The sequence below is a fragment of the Bos grunniens genome, chromosome 2 (assembly GCF_055505025.1).
Source record: "Bos grunniens cultivar Pamir isolate PY7600 chromosome 2, Bosgru_T2T1.0, whole genome shotgun sequence".
NCBI classification, from domain to species: Eukaryota; Metazoa; Chordata; class Mammalia; order Artiodactyla; family Bovidae; genus Bos; species Bos grunniens.
The window spans coordinates 92,197,131-92,211,653 of NC_141166.1; the positions used below are offsets into that span (position 1 = coordinate 92,197,131).

At 39.2% G+C, this 14,523-nt stretch overlaps 1 protein-coding gene across 45 annotated transcripts in view; it reads right to left on the reverse strand.

Moving 5' to 3' along the window:
* The window catches only part of NEB (nebulin), a 220,940-nt gene that overhangs the window by 4,265 nt on the left and 202,152 nt on the right, over nucleotides 1-14,523 (reverse strand). For 4 of the 45 annotated variants that reach the window (XM_086352982.1, XM_086352926.1, XM_086352993.1 and 1 more), the window contains 15 exons: nucleotides 13,539-13,631; nucleotides 11,615-11,707; nucleotides 11,047-11,139; nucleotides 9,907-9,999; nucleotides 8,203-8,295; nucleotides 7,185-7,277; nucleotides 6,568-6,660; nucleotides 4,942-5,034; nucleotides 4,555-4,647; nucleotides 4,143-4,235; nucleotides 3,187-3,294; nucleotides 2,898-3,081; nucleotides 2,668-2,760; nucleotides 1,591-1,737; nucleotides 1,198-1,304 (listed from right to left, as the gene is read on the reverse strand). In XM_086352982.1, the coding sequence (XP_086209108.1) occupies nucleotides 1,198-1,304; nucleotides 1,591-1,737; nucleotides 2,668-2,760; nucleotides 2,898-3,081; nucleotides 3,187-3,294; nucleotides 4,143-4,235; nucleotides 4,555-4,647; nucleotides 4,942-5,034; nucleotides 6,568-6,660; nucleotides 7,185-7,277; nucleotides 8,203-8,295; nucleotides 9,907-9,999; nucleotides 11,047-11,139; nucleotides 11,615-11,707; nucleotides 13,539-13,631 (1,569 nt within the window). The remainder of the gene's footprint in view (nucleotides 1-1,197; nucleotides 1,305-1,590; nucleotides 1,738-2,667; nucleotides 2,761-2,897; nucleotides 3,082-3,186; nucleotides 3,295-4,142; nucleotides 4,236-4,554; nucleotides 4,648-4,941; nucleotides 5,035-6,567; nucleotides 6,661-7,184; nucleotides 7,278-8,202; nucleotides 8,296-9,906; nucleotides 10,000-11,046; nucleotides 11,140-11,614; nucleotides 11,708-13,538; nucleotides 13,632-14,523) is intronic. The other 41 variants (XM_086353245.1, XM_086353166.1, XM_086353252.1 and 38 more) reach the window with 21 other exon arrangements.

The window sequence follows — 14,523 nt, forward strand, 5'->3', positions numbered from 1 at the left end:
TGCAGCATGTGGGATCTAGTTCCCTGACCAGGGATCGAACCTGGGCCCCCTGCTTTGGGAGCTGAGAGAGTTAACCACTGGACCAGCAGGGAAGTCCCAAGAGATCCAGGGTTTTAAACTGAGTTTTAAGATAGTCTGGTGAATTGGTGAGCATGATTTGACTTATCTCTTGTACATATAGGACATGTACATATGTACACATGTACATATAGTACATAAGGCCATGGGAATCATGAACTCCTTCGTCAACGACATTTTCGAGCGCATCGCTGGCAAGGCATCAAGCCTGGCGCGTTATAACAAGCGCTTGACTATCACATCCAGGGAGATCCAGACCGCCGTGCGCTTGCTGCTACCTGGGGAGCTGGCCAAGCACGCCATGTCCCAGGGCACTAAGGCTGTCACCAAGTATACCAGCTTCAAGTAAATATAATATGCCTTGCCGCTGTTAATGGAGAAGGCAGTGGCACCCCACTCCAGTACTCTTGCCTGGAAAATCCCATGGACAGAGGGCCTGGTGGGCTGTAGTCCATGGGGTCGCTAAGAGTCGGACACGACTGAGCAACTTCACTTTCACTTGTACATATAAGGTATAACTAGATTACATGTGACATCTGCACACACATATACTGTGGAAGAATGATTCCAAACAACAGATGCTTTGCTTTAAGATGGTGGGTGGGTCTAATGAGCCCACAATGATTATTTTGCTTTAGTTTTTCTGTGTGTTTTGTGTGTATCCATATGTTTGTTTTAAATCACTGAATAATGCTCTTTAGTTATGCGAGCTGTTAATGAAGTTTCTCTGATATTTATTACTGTTGCTGCTAAGTCACTTCAGTTGTGTCCGACTCTATGTGACCCCATAGACGGCAGCCCACCAGGCTCCCCCGTCCCTGGGATTCTCCAGGCAAGAACACTGGAGTGGGTTGCCATTTCCTTCTCCAATGCGTGAAAGTGAAAAGTGAAGTCGCTTAGTCATGTCCGACCCTCAGCGACCCCATGGACTGCAACCTGCTAGGCTCCTCCATCCATGGGATTTTCCAGGCAAGAGTACTGGAGTGGGGTGCCATTGTCTTCTCCAATTTATTACTGTTAACATTATACAAAATAGAAGTTTTGGTTTAAAAAAAAGATCAGCACACCTGTAACCATTATTTCACATATCAAAAAAGGAGGAGGACTTGAGTTACTTACTCCAGCAGTGGATGGATGGGATGGGATGGAGGATACCGTTGTCTGCTGGGTAGCAACTGAAGATGATCGTTGCTGTGGGAGCTCTGTGGTTCTTGCGTGTTTGTAACCTGAAAGGAAAGGGGAAAATAGCATTAGGAGAAAACGTGACTAGATATCATTTACTCTGTGTTTAGCAACTGAGCAGCAGTGTCTTTCCCCCTAATTTAAAAAGAATGATTTCCAAGAAAGGAGGAATGAAAATTAAATAGCTAACTGCATGTACCTCTCCTCAATTTTAGACTCATTAGAAGAAAAGGTCCAGATTTTTTTCTGTTTCTACTCAAAGCATCTCTTACAGTAACATCCAGTGAACTGGCTCCCATGGCTATCAAGGTCAGGGCCATCCACTTGTACCTGTTGAGGCTGCAGAGAAGAAGACGCCCCCGTCACTGTAGGTAGAGAGGTGGGCAGCTTCTGAATGCTCAGACTTCTCCTCACCACCACTGATGCTCAGCCCACTGGCTGATCGAGACTGCTCCCGGCTCCGGCGCTGAGCTTGTGCTGAAGGAGGTAAGATCCATCAGAGAGCAGGCAGAAATGAAATTTTCCTAGGAGTAATCCCTAATGGTAATTGAATCTCAGTTGGTTTTTGTTCATTATAAAACAGTTTTTCGTAGATTTCCATGGATTAAACCCTCAAAACTCTATAACAGAAGGTGGTCCTCATTCTCCAGTTGAGAGTTTAATCACCCAAGGCCCCCTAACCATTCAGTGGTGTAGCCAGGCTTCCGATCCCTGAGTCTGTCCTTGACCACTCTTTCTTCCCTCTAGCCTGCTCATTTTCCTGGCTCACCAAAATGAACAGGTAGTAATGTTCATATTCAAATTCCACCTTTCAACTTCTCCAGAAAGTCCCCTGATCTCCAAATTTATTTAGATGCTCTGTTTCCACAATCTGTGTGAAGACCTTTAAAACTGTTCATGTCAGGGTATAACTACTGATTTACTGATCTCTCTTCATCAGACTAGAGTATAAATTCTTTGAGATTTACAGGCACTACATATTATTTTTACTTTTAACATGAATAAAGGGTATGAAGGCATGTGGCCTCTTGTTGAATGACTATCTTCCTTGACATAAGGGAATTCAGAAAGTTGCTAAAAGTCAACCCCGTTTTTTCCCCTTTACTTACATATTTTATTGTCATTATTTCCCCAACAGAAAAATTTACTACCTGTTTTTCTTTAGGAAAAAAAATTACAATGGGGACCGAAGGGGACTTACCTTGAGGCAGTGAAACAATCTTTTCCTAATTTGAACTTGTCTAGAAAGTGAGCTTGGCCCACTAGTCAAGGAGATGTTTTTATGCTGAATGAGCAACTCAGGAAATTGAAAGCCCTGGAGGAGACGAACTTTGAGCCTAAATGCCCCTGGCGCTAGCCCACTAAATTGTGATGTTTATGCTGTAAGCCTTTTGCAGCATCACATACCATTAATCATGTGTAAACTTCGGGACTGAATATTGTCTTCTGCTGGATCATAGTCAAAAACTGAGCCAGGATTGGTACGCCAGACGCGTAAACCTGAAAGTGAGATTTCAGCACAGGTGTTCTCAGACTCTGATAATTTGGAGACCGAAACATGAACCTAAACAACCACAGGTAGATTGAATAATTTAAAGCTGCTTCCCCCTCCCCACCCCCTCCCCGATCCCAGTTACCTGTAATAGTTTCCTGATCCTGGTCATTCCGTTTCTGTTCCATTTCTACCACTTTCCTCTGAATACCCCGGTAGCAAATGTCACTGAAGTCCTGCGTGTTCTTCTTCACTCTCTCAGTGATGGGGTCTGTCACCACCGGTGTGAAGCAACCCTTGTGTTTCTCAAAGTCTTCATGATACTTCACCTGAAATTTCATGAATTCATTTGGTGAAAATAGGATGGTGTAATCATTTACTTTTTGACTCGTTCCAACAGGCTGCCCACCCCATCTGAGGAATTCCTGACTCACCGTTGAGATGTGGCGCTGGGTCTCTCTCACCCGTCTCATCTCTGGCGTGTCCAAGACATAGGCAGCTTTGCCTTGTATTTGTTTCCGGAAGCTATCAGAATAAAGCACCTGACAGAGGAGAAACCATGGATGAGGGCAAGTTATGGTACCATTCTAATTCTGAAGTCTCAAGGAGCTGGGGAGGCAAGCATGAGTCACCTAAAAATTCCCAGCAAGCCCTTGACAGCAGAACTGCTAGCAGGAGGGTAGATGGGCAGGGCTTGAATGAGATTTGTTTTGACTCTAAAAACATAACTTTCATTTTCAAAGGAGATGGGGCAAAGTATAATTTTGAAAGGAAAGGAAAAAAAAATCGTTCTTGAATTTGCTGGGAATTGTAGCACCAGTACACTGGGTGGTATATGGCACTAAGTGTGATATATTTGAAAGAACTATCCTTTAAAATAAGTGATCATTTTTTGAAGGGTTATGTCCAGATTTTATAAACCAGTGTGCTAATACAGAAATCAAAGTCTCAGACATGAAAAACCCAAAATATCAAAGTCAGAGTAAGGCATCCATTTCATAGTATTACCTGTTTCATAAAGCATCTTTTCTTTTTCATAAAGCATCTTAAAGGATTGCTTAAGATTGAGAATGTTAGGAAGTCAATATGTTACAGTCAGTTATGTAAGACTACCTCAGAGTAAAAGGGAAAAGAAAACATTGGCAATTAACTTGTTATATCTTAGTACAATCATTTGGAATTTAAAAGCATAGTTGTGTTAATTTTAGTGTGAATTTTCAGTGGGATAAAAAAAATGCACATTTTTATGGTGTTAAAATGTTATTTTCAAGATGTTGCGATTCTCTTTTCGTTTTAGTGTGTTTTTCAGTTGAATGAGAAAGACACTTGATGATGTTAAATTGTTATTTTCTAAGTTGTTGCACTACTCCTTTTTAGTCCTGGAGAATACCGAGCTAATGTTTTCTTGGTTGCGCTTAGCTCTCTCCATCTCTGGAGTGACTGGTGTCGGAGTTGCTTTTCTCATATTCTCTTTGTACAACACCTAGAGGAGCCAAGAGAGCATCCAAATATCAGAGAGCAGAAACCCAATTCTGAAAACCACCATCTAGCTGTTGTTATGGCTCAATTATGTCACACTCTATAACACCCCACGAAGAGAAGCCATTAAAATGTTATGGTATAAAGCAAAAGGTGAAGAAAGAAATCAGTTTGAGCTGGCAGGGTTGGTATGGTTTTTAAGTGGGTAAAGAAGGATTTTAAAAGATAAATTTTGGAGGAAACTGAGAGGTAAATTAGTGGTATAACTATGTTTGCCAGGCTTGTTAAAAGTGTCACCATCTCTTTTTCCCTTTCTCAAATACCGAGCTAAAGTTTTCTTGATTGCGTTTGACTCTTTCCATCTCAGGAGTAAAGGGTGTGGGGGTGGCTTTCCCCAGGTTCTCTTTGTATAATACCTGTGAGATACAAAGTTGGACCCGAAAGTCACTGGGAGGCAGTCGTCAGGCTATTCAATGTAATGCGATTTGGGGGAGAAAAACCCAGGTTTTATCTACTACTATTAGTGAGAACAACTCAAGAAAAAGCTTTAAAAAACAGTTAATGGCAACAGTCAATGTAGTATGTCGTTTAGGGGAGATTCTAAAAAACTGGCATTTTTTTCTTTTTAACCTGGGATGGAGTTAGGAGCAGGTCAAACGGCAGGGGTTACTTTGCAGAATAAAAAGCACTTTTGTTTCTCAAGACAATACCGAGCTAATGTTCTCTTGATTGCGTTTGACTCTCTGCATCTCTGGAGTGACAGGGGTTGGGGTGCCTTTGCCCACATTTTCTTTGTACAAAACCTATGTGAGTCCAGTGGATCCAAAAAGAAAAAAAGAATGACAGTTACAAAAGATAAAACAGAACAGATCATTTGTTAGGAGGTTCACGTTGCTAAACTATTTGGGCACTAAGATTAGATGGAAAGAAATATGTTTCCAAAGCAAGCTGATACTAGTTACAGCACATTTCCAGAGGAGAACCCTGTCCTGAAATCCTTGCGGCCTAAAAGACAGAACTGTAGTTTTCTGTGCCTGGTTCCAGGGCCCAGATGGGAGACCACCTTTACTCTACCACTAACCTGTGCATGTCACGCACCTGACAGATCATCTGTCAGGACTTAGGAGAAGGTGCTTGAATACTTAGGAGCAGGCACTTGAATAGCTGCTGCCCAAATCGGAATGGGAGACTGGACCCTTTTGCCACACACATCAGGGAAATGTATCTGTGTTCTGCCTCTTGCTTTAATTCAGAACATCATCATACTTATCAGTAAGTAAAAATGTCTTCAGGAATTACATCACTAATAGGGTTAGTCAATAGGAAACAACAGTAATGCATTGTGAAAAATTCCCAGCCTCCCTGTCACCAGTGTCATTCTTGATGTCACAGAAGATTTGAGCTATGGCATTCAAGAGGAAGAATTCTATCAAAGAACTGATTCTCAAAGTTGAGGTCCCTGGACAACAAGGTTAACATCACCTGAGACTTTGCTGGAATTGCAAAATGTCTGGCCCCATGCCAGATCTACAGAATAAGAGACTGAGACTTGGGGTCCCAGTGACCCTGAAGCACACTAAAGTCTCAGTAGTCCCATGTTCCAGTATCGGAGGAACCTCTCTAATATGTAAGGTAATGTCCCCACACAAACCCCAACCCACAGCAATCTCTTTACATCACAGAACGCAGGCTTACAAAAAGTGGCTTACTAAAATAAGCATTTAAAGACCCTGATAGACAGAAGAACAGAAAGAACTAAAATTGGTAAAACAAAAAATAGTTCAAATGACACTCCTTTTAAAGTAAATGGACAGTGATTTGGCAAAACCACTACTGGATCTTAATTTATGTCATTATGCCTGAAGGAGAGGATAGGGGTTATTTTTCCCAAGGTCTCTTTGTCCAAATCTGACGGGGTAAATTATAACCTAAAGTCAGCTGAAAAACAAACAAACAAACAAACAATAAAATCGCAATTCTGATGTTCCAGAAAGAATCCTGTCACACCTCCTACTCCACTCCCCACTTTTCACAAATACATAAAACAAAGAGACCTTAGGGGATAATGGATAGAGAGTTAAGTTTGGGGAGAGAGGAGCAAAGGATGACTTATTGGAAAATCTGTTACTTCCTGATATTAGAACTTTAAAATAATGGATTAAAGCAACCTTGTTATTCTGAGGTTAAGTCCAGGAGTAGCCCTAAAGAAGGAAGAAGGATAAATGTGATTAAGAAATTCACAAAATTTCAGTTATCTTTAAAAAGTAGGATTAATATGTATTATTTTAAATTATTAAAGAAGTAGGTTTTTTTTTTTTTTGTCTTGCCGCAAGTACCGAGCTAATATTTTCTTGATTGTGTTTGATTCTCTCCATCTCTGGAGTGACAGGTAAAGGGGTTCCCTTGCCCATGTTTTCTTTGTATAACACCTGTGTGATGAGAAAGCATCCAGAAAAACAACCGTAAGTAACATTTCATTTGTTGTGAGACTTTAAGGGTGAGTTCAACTTCCTTGTTATCAAATGACACAATAATCCAAGGAGCCAGGCGTTATATGCTGAGAAGATGCCACCAAAAACTTTAACGATAGCCATTCTTGGGATAAGGAGACTGACTTTATCTAGGGTCTTTAGCTGCTGGGGAAAAGCTGTGGAATTACCTTCCCAAATAATCACATGAGGATTTGAGTCTGTTAGAATGTGGTTTTGTTGTTATCCAAGCAAACTAAAAGAAAAGAGGTTTTAAAAAATATTTTTAAATGCCAGATGGAATAGAAATCAGAATTAGAAAAAGGATCCATAGTAGTACCACAGAAATGAGAAATGTCCTTTTGCTAAGTGAGGTATATTAGAAGCAAAGGAAGGGAAGTAGGTTTTAAAGAAGAAAAAATGTTAAGTATCAATTTCTTTATGAGGTTAAATGACATCATCTTTTCCCTTTCTTTCCAAAATACCGAGCTAAGATTCTCTTGATTGAGTTTGACTCTCTGCATTTCTGGAGTGGTGGAGACGGGGATTCCTGTGCCCAGGTTTTCTTTGTATAGCACCTGTGTGATAAGAAAGTATCCAGAACAAAAAGAGCAGTCAACCACTCTCCTCTTCTTGCAGAGCAGTGGTGAGCGAGTAGCAGGGCAGAGAGGAAGAGAATGAGTTAGAGGAAGGAAAATACCAGAAGCTTCTAGGTCCATCCTGTAGGAGCCTAAAGACATCCTTAAAAGCAAGGGAAAGCAGGAAGGAGCAGCAAAAGCTTGAAAGTTTTGTTGCTGAACTAATCTCTGCAATGCTGAGCAAAGGAGAGCACCATAGAAAGGAACCATGAGCTGCACCCCCGAGCTTGTTATGAGGATGGGAGAAAACAGAGTGGGCAGAGACAGGAGGAGAACGAAGGAAGTTATTTTGTTTTGGAAATATTAATCAACCACATAAGGATATTTAGGTTTTATAAACATTGCATATTTGAAGGTACATACACACAGATCTTCTTTTGTTGACTTTCAAAAGAAGTCAAATTTTTAGTTTGGGTGAAATATTGGGAGGAATTATACTTGAGGCAAATGGAGAACAGTGACAAAATGCTAAAAGAACTTGAAAATATCTATACAAATACCAGTAGAGATCAAAAAAGTTAGAATAGGAAATCAGGACAACAGTTTATATTTATCTACAGAACAAATTTTTGTAAACTCTACATTCAGAGTTGCCAAAGCAGGATAAATGTGGGGGCTGAGAGACTGGGTATGTTATGTTTTTAAAGGTTGGAAAGTAATATTGAACATTTTTAAAGTGATATTAATGTTTAACCAAACTGGGGAAACTGATTTCACAGGAAATGGCAGCATTAAGTTGGGAACAAGACATGTCAAAGTTTTTACTGGAATAAGTTGATTAGGTTTTAAGGTATAGCCATTAATCTTTTTTTAAAAGGATTTTAAATTAGTTAAAAGGTTTTTTGTTTGTTTGTTTTTTAAATACCGAACTAAAGTTTTCTTGATTGTGTTTGACTCTCTCCATCTCTGGAGTGATGGGAATTGGAATCCCTTTCCCGATGTTTTCTTTGTATAACACCTGTACGACATAAGAAAGCATCCAGAAAAGAACAAGAGCAGTCAAAACAGCCCTTTCAGCTATCATTTAGGGAGCCTATGAAACAGACATCACACAGGAAAGACAAATTCACCAAGTCAACCTGTCTTTTCTAGTACAGGTCTGGATGAGAACATGTTCCACATTTCCTTGGCTAAAGGGCCAGTGTATTTGATATTCAACTTTGATGCTAACTCACGTTAAATGTTGATTTTCTCTGTTAAAATCTAAGAAAAATTATTTCATAAAAGTACTAAAATACTTAGTGTACCATAGAAAGGTTATTTTTTAATTGGAGGGCAAATATTCATTTTCCCTACACAGAATATTCGTTTTACAGAATAACTATTTTAAACCTCAGGTCAAATCTATGCAATATAGGAAATAGGTCTTTGTTGTATAAATTCAAGTTATACAAATGGTTGAGTCTAAATACAGAATCTTTAAAGGTTCTCTGCACTACTGGACAATTTTGCCTAAATGCAACCTATGTAAAAATTAACACAAATGGTTACTTAAAGGAAGAAATTGTCCAGGATCATCAGGATCATTAATATCTCAAATAGATATAAACAATAATATACTTACTCTAATATAGATGAAAATAATTTTTAAAGAACTTTGAAAATAAATGTAAACCTTTCCAAAAGTAGGAATAATAACAACAAACCTATAGGGAAAACAGTAAATATAACATTCCAAAAATATCAATTTATACTGAAAATTCAATAAAATCAAAAGATTGTTAGTGAATAGTAATTACAAACAAAACACAAAAAGACAGTGGGACCAAAGAAAGTTACTGATATTATCTGGAAGTTTGATTCCTTCACATAATTATTTCAATGAACAATTAAACATTTTGGCTGAAAATTCTCCCTACTGCTCTACTCCTTCCCCCCCCAAAAAAATAATCCAGCTAAATTTTCCTAATGACATTGGATTCTCCATCTCAGGCATAAGTGAATCCAAGATCTGTATATAAAAGTTTCACAGACTATTGAGTATTATAGTTTTCAACAAAAGTATTAAGAAAAACATAAACTCATCTAATTCAAATATTTTTTTAAAAATCAGAAGATCTGGATTTCTATTGATGGAATGTCTTGTTTGGAACATGTATCAAGATTCCTTTGGGTTCTGATTCTGAGCAGTTTTCTCTCTTGGTGCCACTGTTTAGAAGGTAGGATCTCTGTTAAGGTAATCCCTGTCCTCAGCAAGGGCCATTATTTCTACATGGGGCCTCAAGTCGTGTGTCTTTTCTTACAATGCTAACCCAGCCACATCAAATAAAAATAGTTCTAAATAAATAAAAGCTATGTAGTATTTGGGGGTTTTGGATATCAATTAACTTCAAAAGTCCTATAAAACACGGAAAGGAACCTGTGAAAAGTTGTAAAGGACTGTTATAGGAAGGATAAAATGTTAGAATCAAATGGTAAGTAAGAGATCTGGAAAAAGGAAGAATTCAGTTGATTTTTTTTTTTTTTAAGAATTTGTTAAATTGATTATTTTATAGGGACTAAAAGGAATTTTGATAGAAAGGTATTATTATTTTTTAATACGAAGTTAAAGGAGCTTTCTCCCAAATACCGAGCTAAAGTTCTCCTGGTTGCGCTTGACCCGCTCCATCTCAGGGGTGACAGGGAGGGGAGTCCCCTTGCTCAAGTTCTCTTTGTACAGAATCTGTGTATAAAACCAACAATCAAATCAGCCTGGATCCATTGTTCAGGTAGACTTAGCTTTTAAGGTAGGCTCTAAAAGTATTTTTGCTTGTTTGTTTTCCTAATGACATGAAATAGGCCTAAATAAATTTAAGAAATAGAACAAGTATAGATTACCTTTGGATATTTCATCACAAACAGTATGAGGTCTGTCTCATACAAAAAAGTGGCATTAATACCCACAGATTACAGGCAGGAGTCATTTACTGGATTTGCCAAAAATTTCATTGAGATTTTCTGTAAGATATTACCAAAAAACCTAAATGAACTTTTTGGCCAATCCCCATACATATATAGGCCTTTTCTCAAAGGCAGGATTAGGATTTACCAAATAGTGCTCAAGTTAACTGAAATTCATATGCATAATGAGCTGTTGGTAATTCTCAGGAGACCAAAAAGAAAGGGGTTTGGGGAATAAAATAAGTATTAAAAGCTAAATAAATATTAGCTTTCAATGACCCTGAAACTATTCCAAAGAAACCCATTTATATCTCTTGTGATACACAAAAAATAGCTGAGCCAAGTAAACTTGTATTTCTGAGTCATTGTGAATTGCTAAGTTGTCTTTGGAATGAAAATGTTCAAGAATCACATTCTTTTAAGAAATGCTGCAAACACAGAATACATCAAACAGAGCCATAATAAATACAAATAGAATTCTAGTTAACATTGTCCTTTTGAAGGCGTGTTAGATTTTACTTTTGATTTGTGCCACAACAGTTAGAAACATCTACTGTTATTCAAGGAATTGAGGAAGGAAACACTAAGTATTTTAGGTTTTTAAGGAATGTGATCAATAGCTATGTTTTAGGAAAAACAGTTAAAATTTCACACCAGAACTACAATACTAAATTAGATTTGGGTTGAAAACTGAGGTAACATTTGGTGTCATTTTCATTCTATGAATTTAGTATTTTTATAGGAAGAAAATTATATATTGGTAATGTGTTAAAAATATTATTTTAAATAAAAATTAAGGGATTTTCTATTTTTTCCCCCTAAGAAATACCGAGCTAAAGTTCTCTTGATTGCGTTTGACTCTCTCCATCTCTGGAGTGATAGGTGTTGGGGTTCCTTTCCCCAAATTTTCTTTGTACAAAACCTGTGAGATACAAAAAAGTACCCAAAAGACATTCAAAACAGGCACAAAGATCAAGGAAGAGAGAAAACTGGGGGCAGGGGTGTGTGAGGAGGGAGTTTTAGTAAGTTATATTTAGTAAGAATAATACTTTTACTTGTTACTTCATGTTTTAAGGATAAATTCTAATTCTGGGAATGAAAAAGTACAACAGAAAGCACTGAGTTATAGGATATGAATGTAATGATGAGAAATCTTGCGTTAATTCTATTTACAGTATTTCAGATCTAAGTGGTCACACTGATCAGTCACCAGAAGGGTTAAAATACCATCAGAAAAGTGAGTCATTTTTTGTAAGACTAGATGGTCTTGGTCAGGTGGTAACACACACACCACACACACAAAACTGTTAAGATGTTATTTTTTAAAAGAATGATGGATTATTCTAGTAATTTTTTTTAATGGGAAGTCAAGTTTCTTAATTCTTATTTGTAAATACCGAGCTAAAGTTCTCTTGATTGCGTTTGACTCTCTCAATCTCTGGAGTGACAGGGGTTGGAATGCCTGTTCCCAGGTTCTCTTTGTACATAACCTGTAGAAGATAATTAGAACATCTAAAAAAGTGAAATGACCACAAATCCTTTGGATTTACACCTATGTGCCAGCTATTTGGTGGAAACTCACAGAAAGAATCTAGCTTTCAAACATGACATTTAGGAATAAGGAAAAAAATGCCACAAATATTTATTTTCTCTCTTCAAAGGTAGTAACTTTACTACCTTGAAGACTGTACTAAATTGTGGCACTTCTCTTTAGTCAACATTTAGTATCATTACATTCCTAAAATGCATTAAATAGTGCTAATACATTCAACATTGAAAAAAACATTAACCATTTCATAACATCTAGTATTAGTCCCTTGAATATAGTAGGTCCGCAGTAGGTTATAAATAGGTGGCTTGGTTTACATTTTTCTAATCATGTGTACTCTTTCAGGGTTATTGAGAATTTTGTATTTTCTTCAGAAAATTCCTAACTGGTCTTTAGTCTTAGGTACCCCTTAATGTAAGGAGACTTGAATAGTTTATTTTTGCAGGAAGAGCAACTTTGTCTGAAATTTTTACTCAGTGCTGAATCATGTAAATTAGTGTTTTTGAACAGGGAGAAGTCCAAAGGACTGTGCTAATGAAACAAGTGAGGAACTTCCAGAGCCTTTTGGCATCCTCATTCTACCCTCACTCACAGTGTTAACAATTGTCCACCTAAAGGAAGGAAGGCATTAAGTGGATGGATTCTGTGTTGTACTAGAGCATAGGCTGGGGAGCAACATGGAAAATCTGGGGGTTTGTGTCACAAGTTAATTCCTAAAATCACTGCCACTAGTGCTAATGTCTCTATTTTGCTAGGAAACTATTCAAGATCTTTAACAATCTACCATCTTCAAACAAAGTTGTATTTCTTTACTGAGCAAGGCAACGGAACTGAACCAGGGAACAAAACAAAACCAGAGAAAGGCGAGAAATTGGGCTCAGAGCGGCAAAGGTGATGCAGGCTGGCTTTCCTGGTTGAGTGGATGTGCAGTTCTAAATGCAGCTTGTAACCATGGGAGCCAGGGTAGAAGCAGAGAATGCAAAGGGAATGAGGTCTAAAGGATACAGACGACTTGCAAGACAAACAGCCAGTGTTCTCTAATGGAAATTCAGTGGGATTGAATTTCCTCCAGTGGCCAAGAAAATCAGGTCAAGATCCTTGCCTTTTATTGGCTACAAACTATTTCCCAAACTTCACACAATCTTTGGCTAGTAGCCAGCAACTGCTTACAAACTGCTTGTGGATGGGAAAGAGTGGTGAGTGGCGTTGGGGGATAGGGTGTGGGCGGAGGCAGGACTAGCTGGACAGAGGGCAGGAGAAATGTGTGCTAAACCTGCTGTCTCAAGTGTGGTGGGTCTCCCAACATATACACAGACACTGTACACAAGAGCCTGAAATCCCTGTTTAGAGAACAGGCTTAAGATACACCTTTGTGGGTAAGATGACAGCCAGCACCTTCAGAACACACAGGGCGAGGGGAGAAGGCTATGTAGACTTCACAAGTCTACCCAGGGTCTCCCGGATAGGGGAGAATATCCTGAGGTACATGCATGTACACAGCTTTGTTTTATATTTTATGTTTATATGTATGTGTAATTAACAAGCTCATCTCAGTAACCTTACACTACTGTCAGCACATTTTAAGGAACTGCACATATGATGATTAAACATGAAGCCAAGTCCCTTCTGCTCCCTGATTATGTAAAGACAGAATTTCCTTATCTTGATTTTGCAAACTGCACTGCCTGTCGCAGGGCAGGGAGGGTTGTCCAAGCGGGTAGGAGAAGGAAAGGGTGACGCAGGAAGGGACCAGCACGGGGAGGGGCCGTTACCGAGCTGATGTGCTTCTGTGTCTGCTTGACGCGCTTCACTTCAGGCAGGTCTGGGATGGGCGTTCCTTGTCCAATCACCTCCTTATACTTCACCTGCAGGTATAAAAATTGGAACATGAGCATGTGTTTGGTTAGTCGCCCCACAGTGCAAAGTCACGGTTTAAATAGCACAACCTCCATACTTAGTGGGAATGGGGCCACATTCTGATACTGGGTCAGGAGAACCAGGACAAGGACACATGGGTTCTCTCTGATTTCTTTAGGGGTGGGGTCCACACTTCGACTGAAGCCCCTTCTCTTCCCTGAGGTCTCCCATGTCTTATGCCACAGTTCATGTGCCCAGGGCAGACACACGCACACACACCCCACCCCCCCAGGAAGGGCCATTCTCTGACTTACAAGTGACAAGGAGTCTCTTGACCAAATTTGAGTCAGGCTCCTCTGAATCTTCTTCCAAACTAGGCCTTAACCTTTGGACATCTTTGTACCACCCAGTTTTAGCAAGAATCTTGCTAAGTCAGTTTAGCCAAATCTCCCACCCTGGATATCTCATCCTCCTCAATATTCCTTACCCCCCAGCCCCAAGGCGAAGTCTGACTACCTTGATCTGCCATTTTAGCCATAATCCCCCCTTTACCTCCCTGTTTCTTCTGAGTAATTTTCCATCCATTGATCTTTTCTCCACCTTCCCATTCTCCCCCATCCCACCCCGTCCATCCACCCATCATAAAACCCTACTTTCCCTTGTATTCAGAACTGAGCTCAGTTCTATACGGAGATCTCTTTTCTTCTATATTACAATTGTCCTGGATAAAAATCTTTTTTTTTTACTAAACTACTGTCCAACTCTGGTTCATGTTGACACAGGGCTCTCCATTTTTCATGTCTAACAAGCCCTCATGAAAACTGCCTCGACACTGCATTATGGGATGTCCCTCTTATTTTGGTGACAAAAGCTTTGGGTGCAGCTCAGCCATCAGTGTGG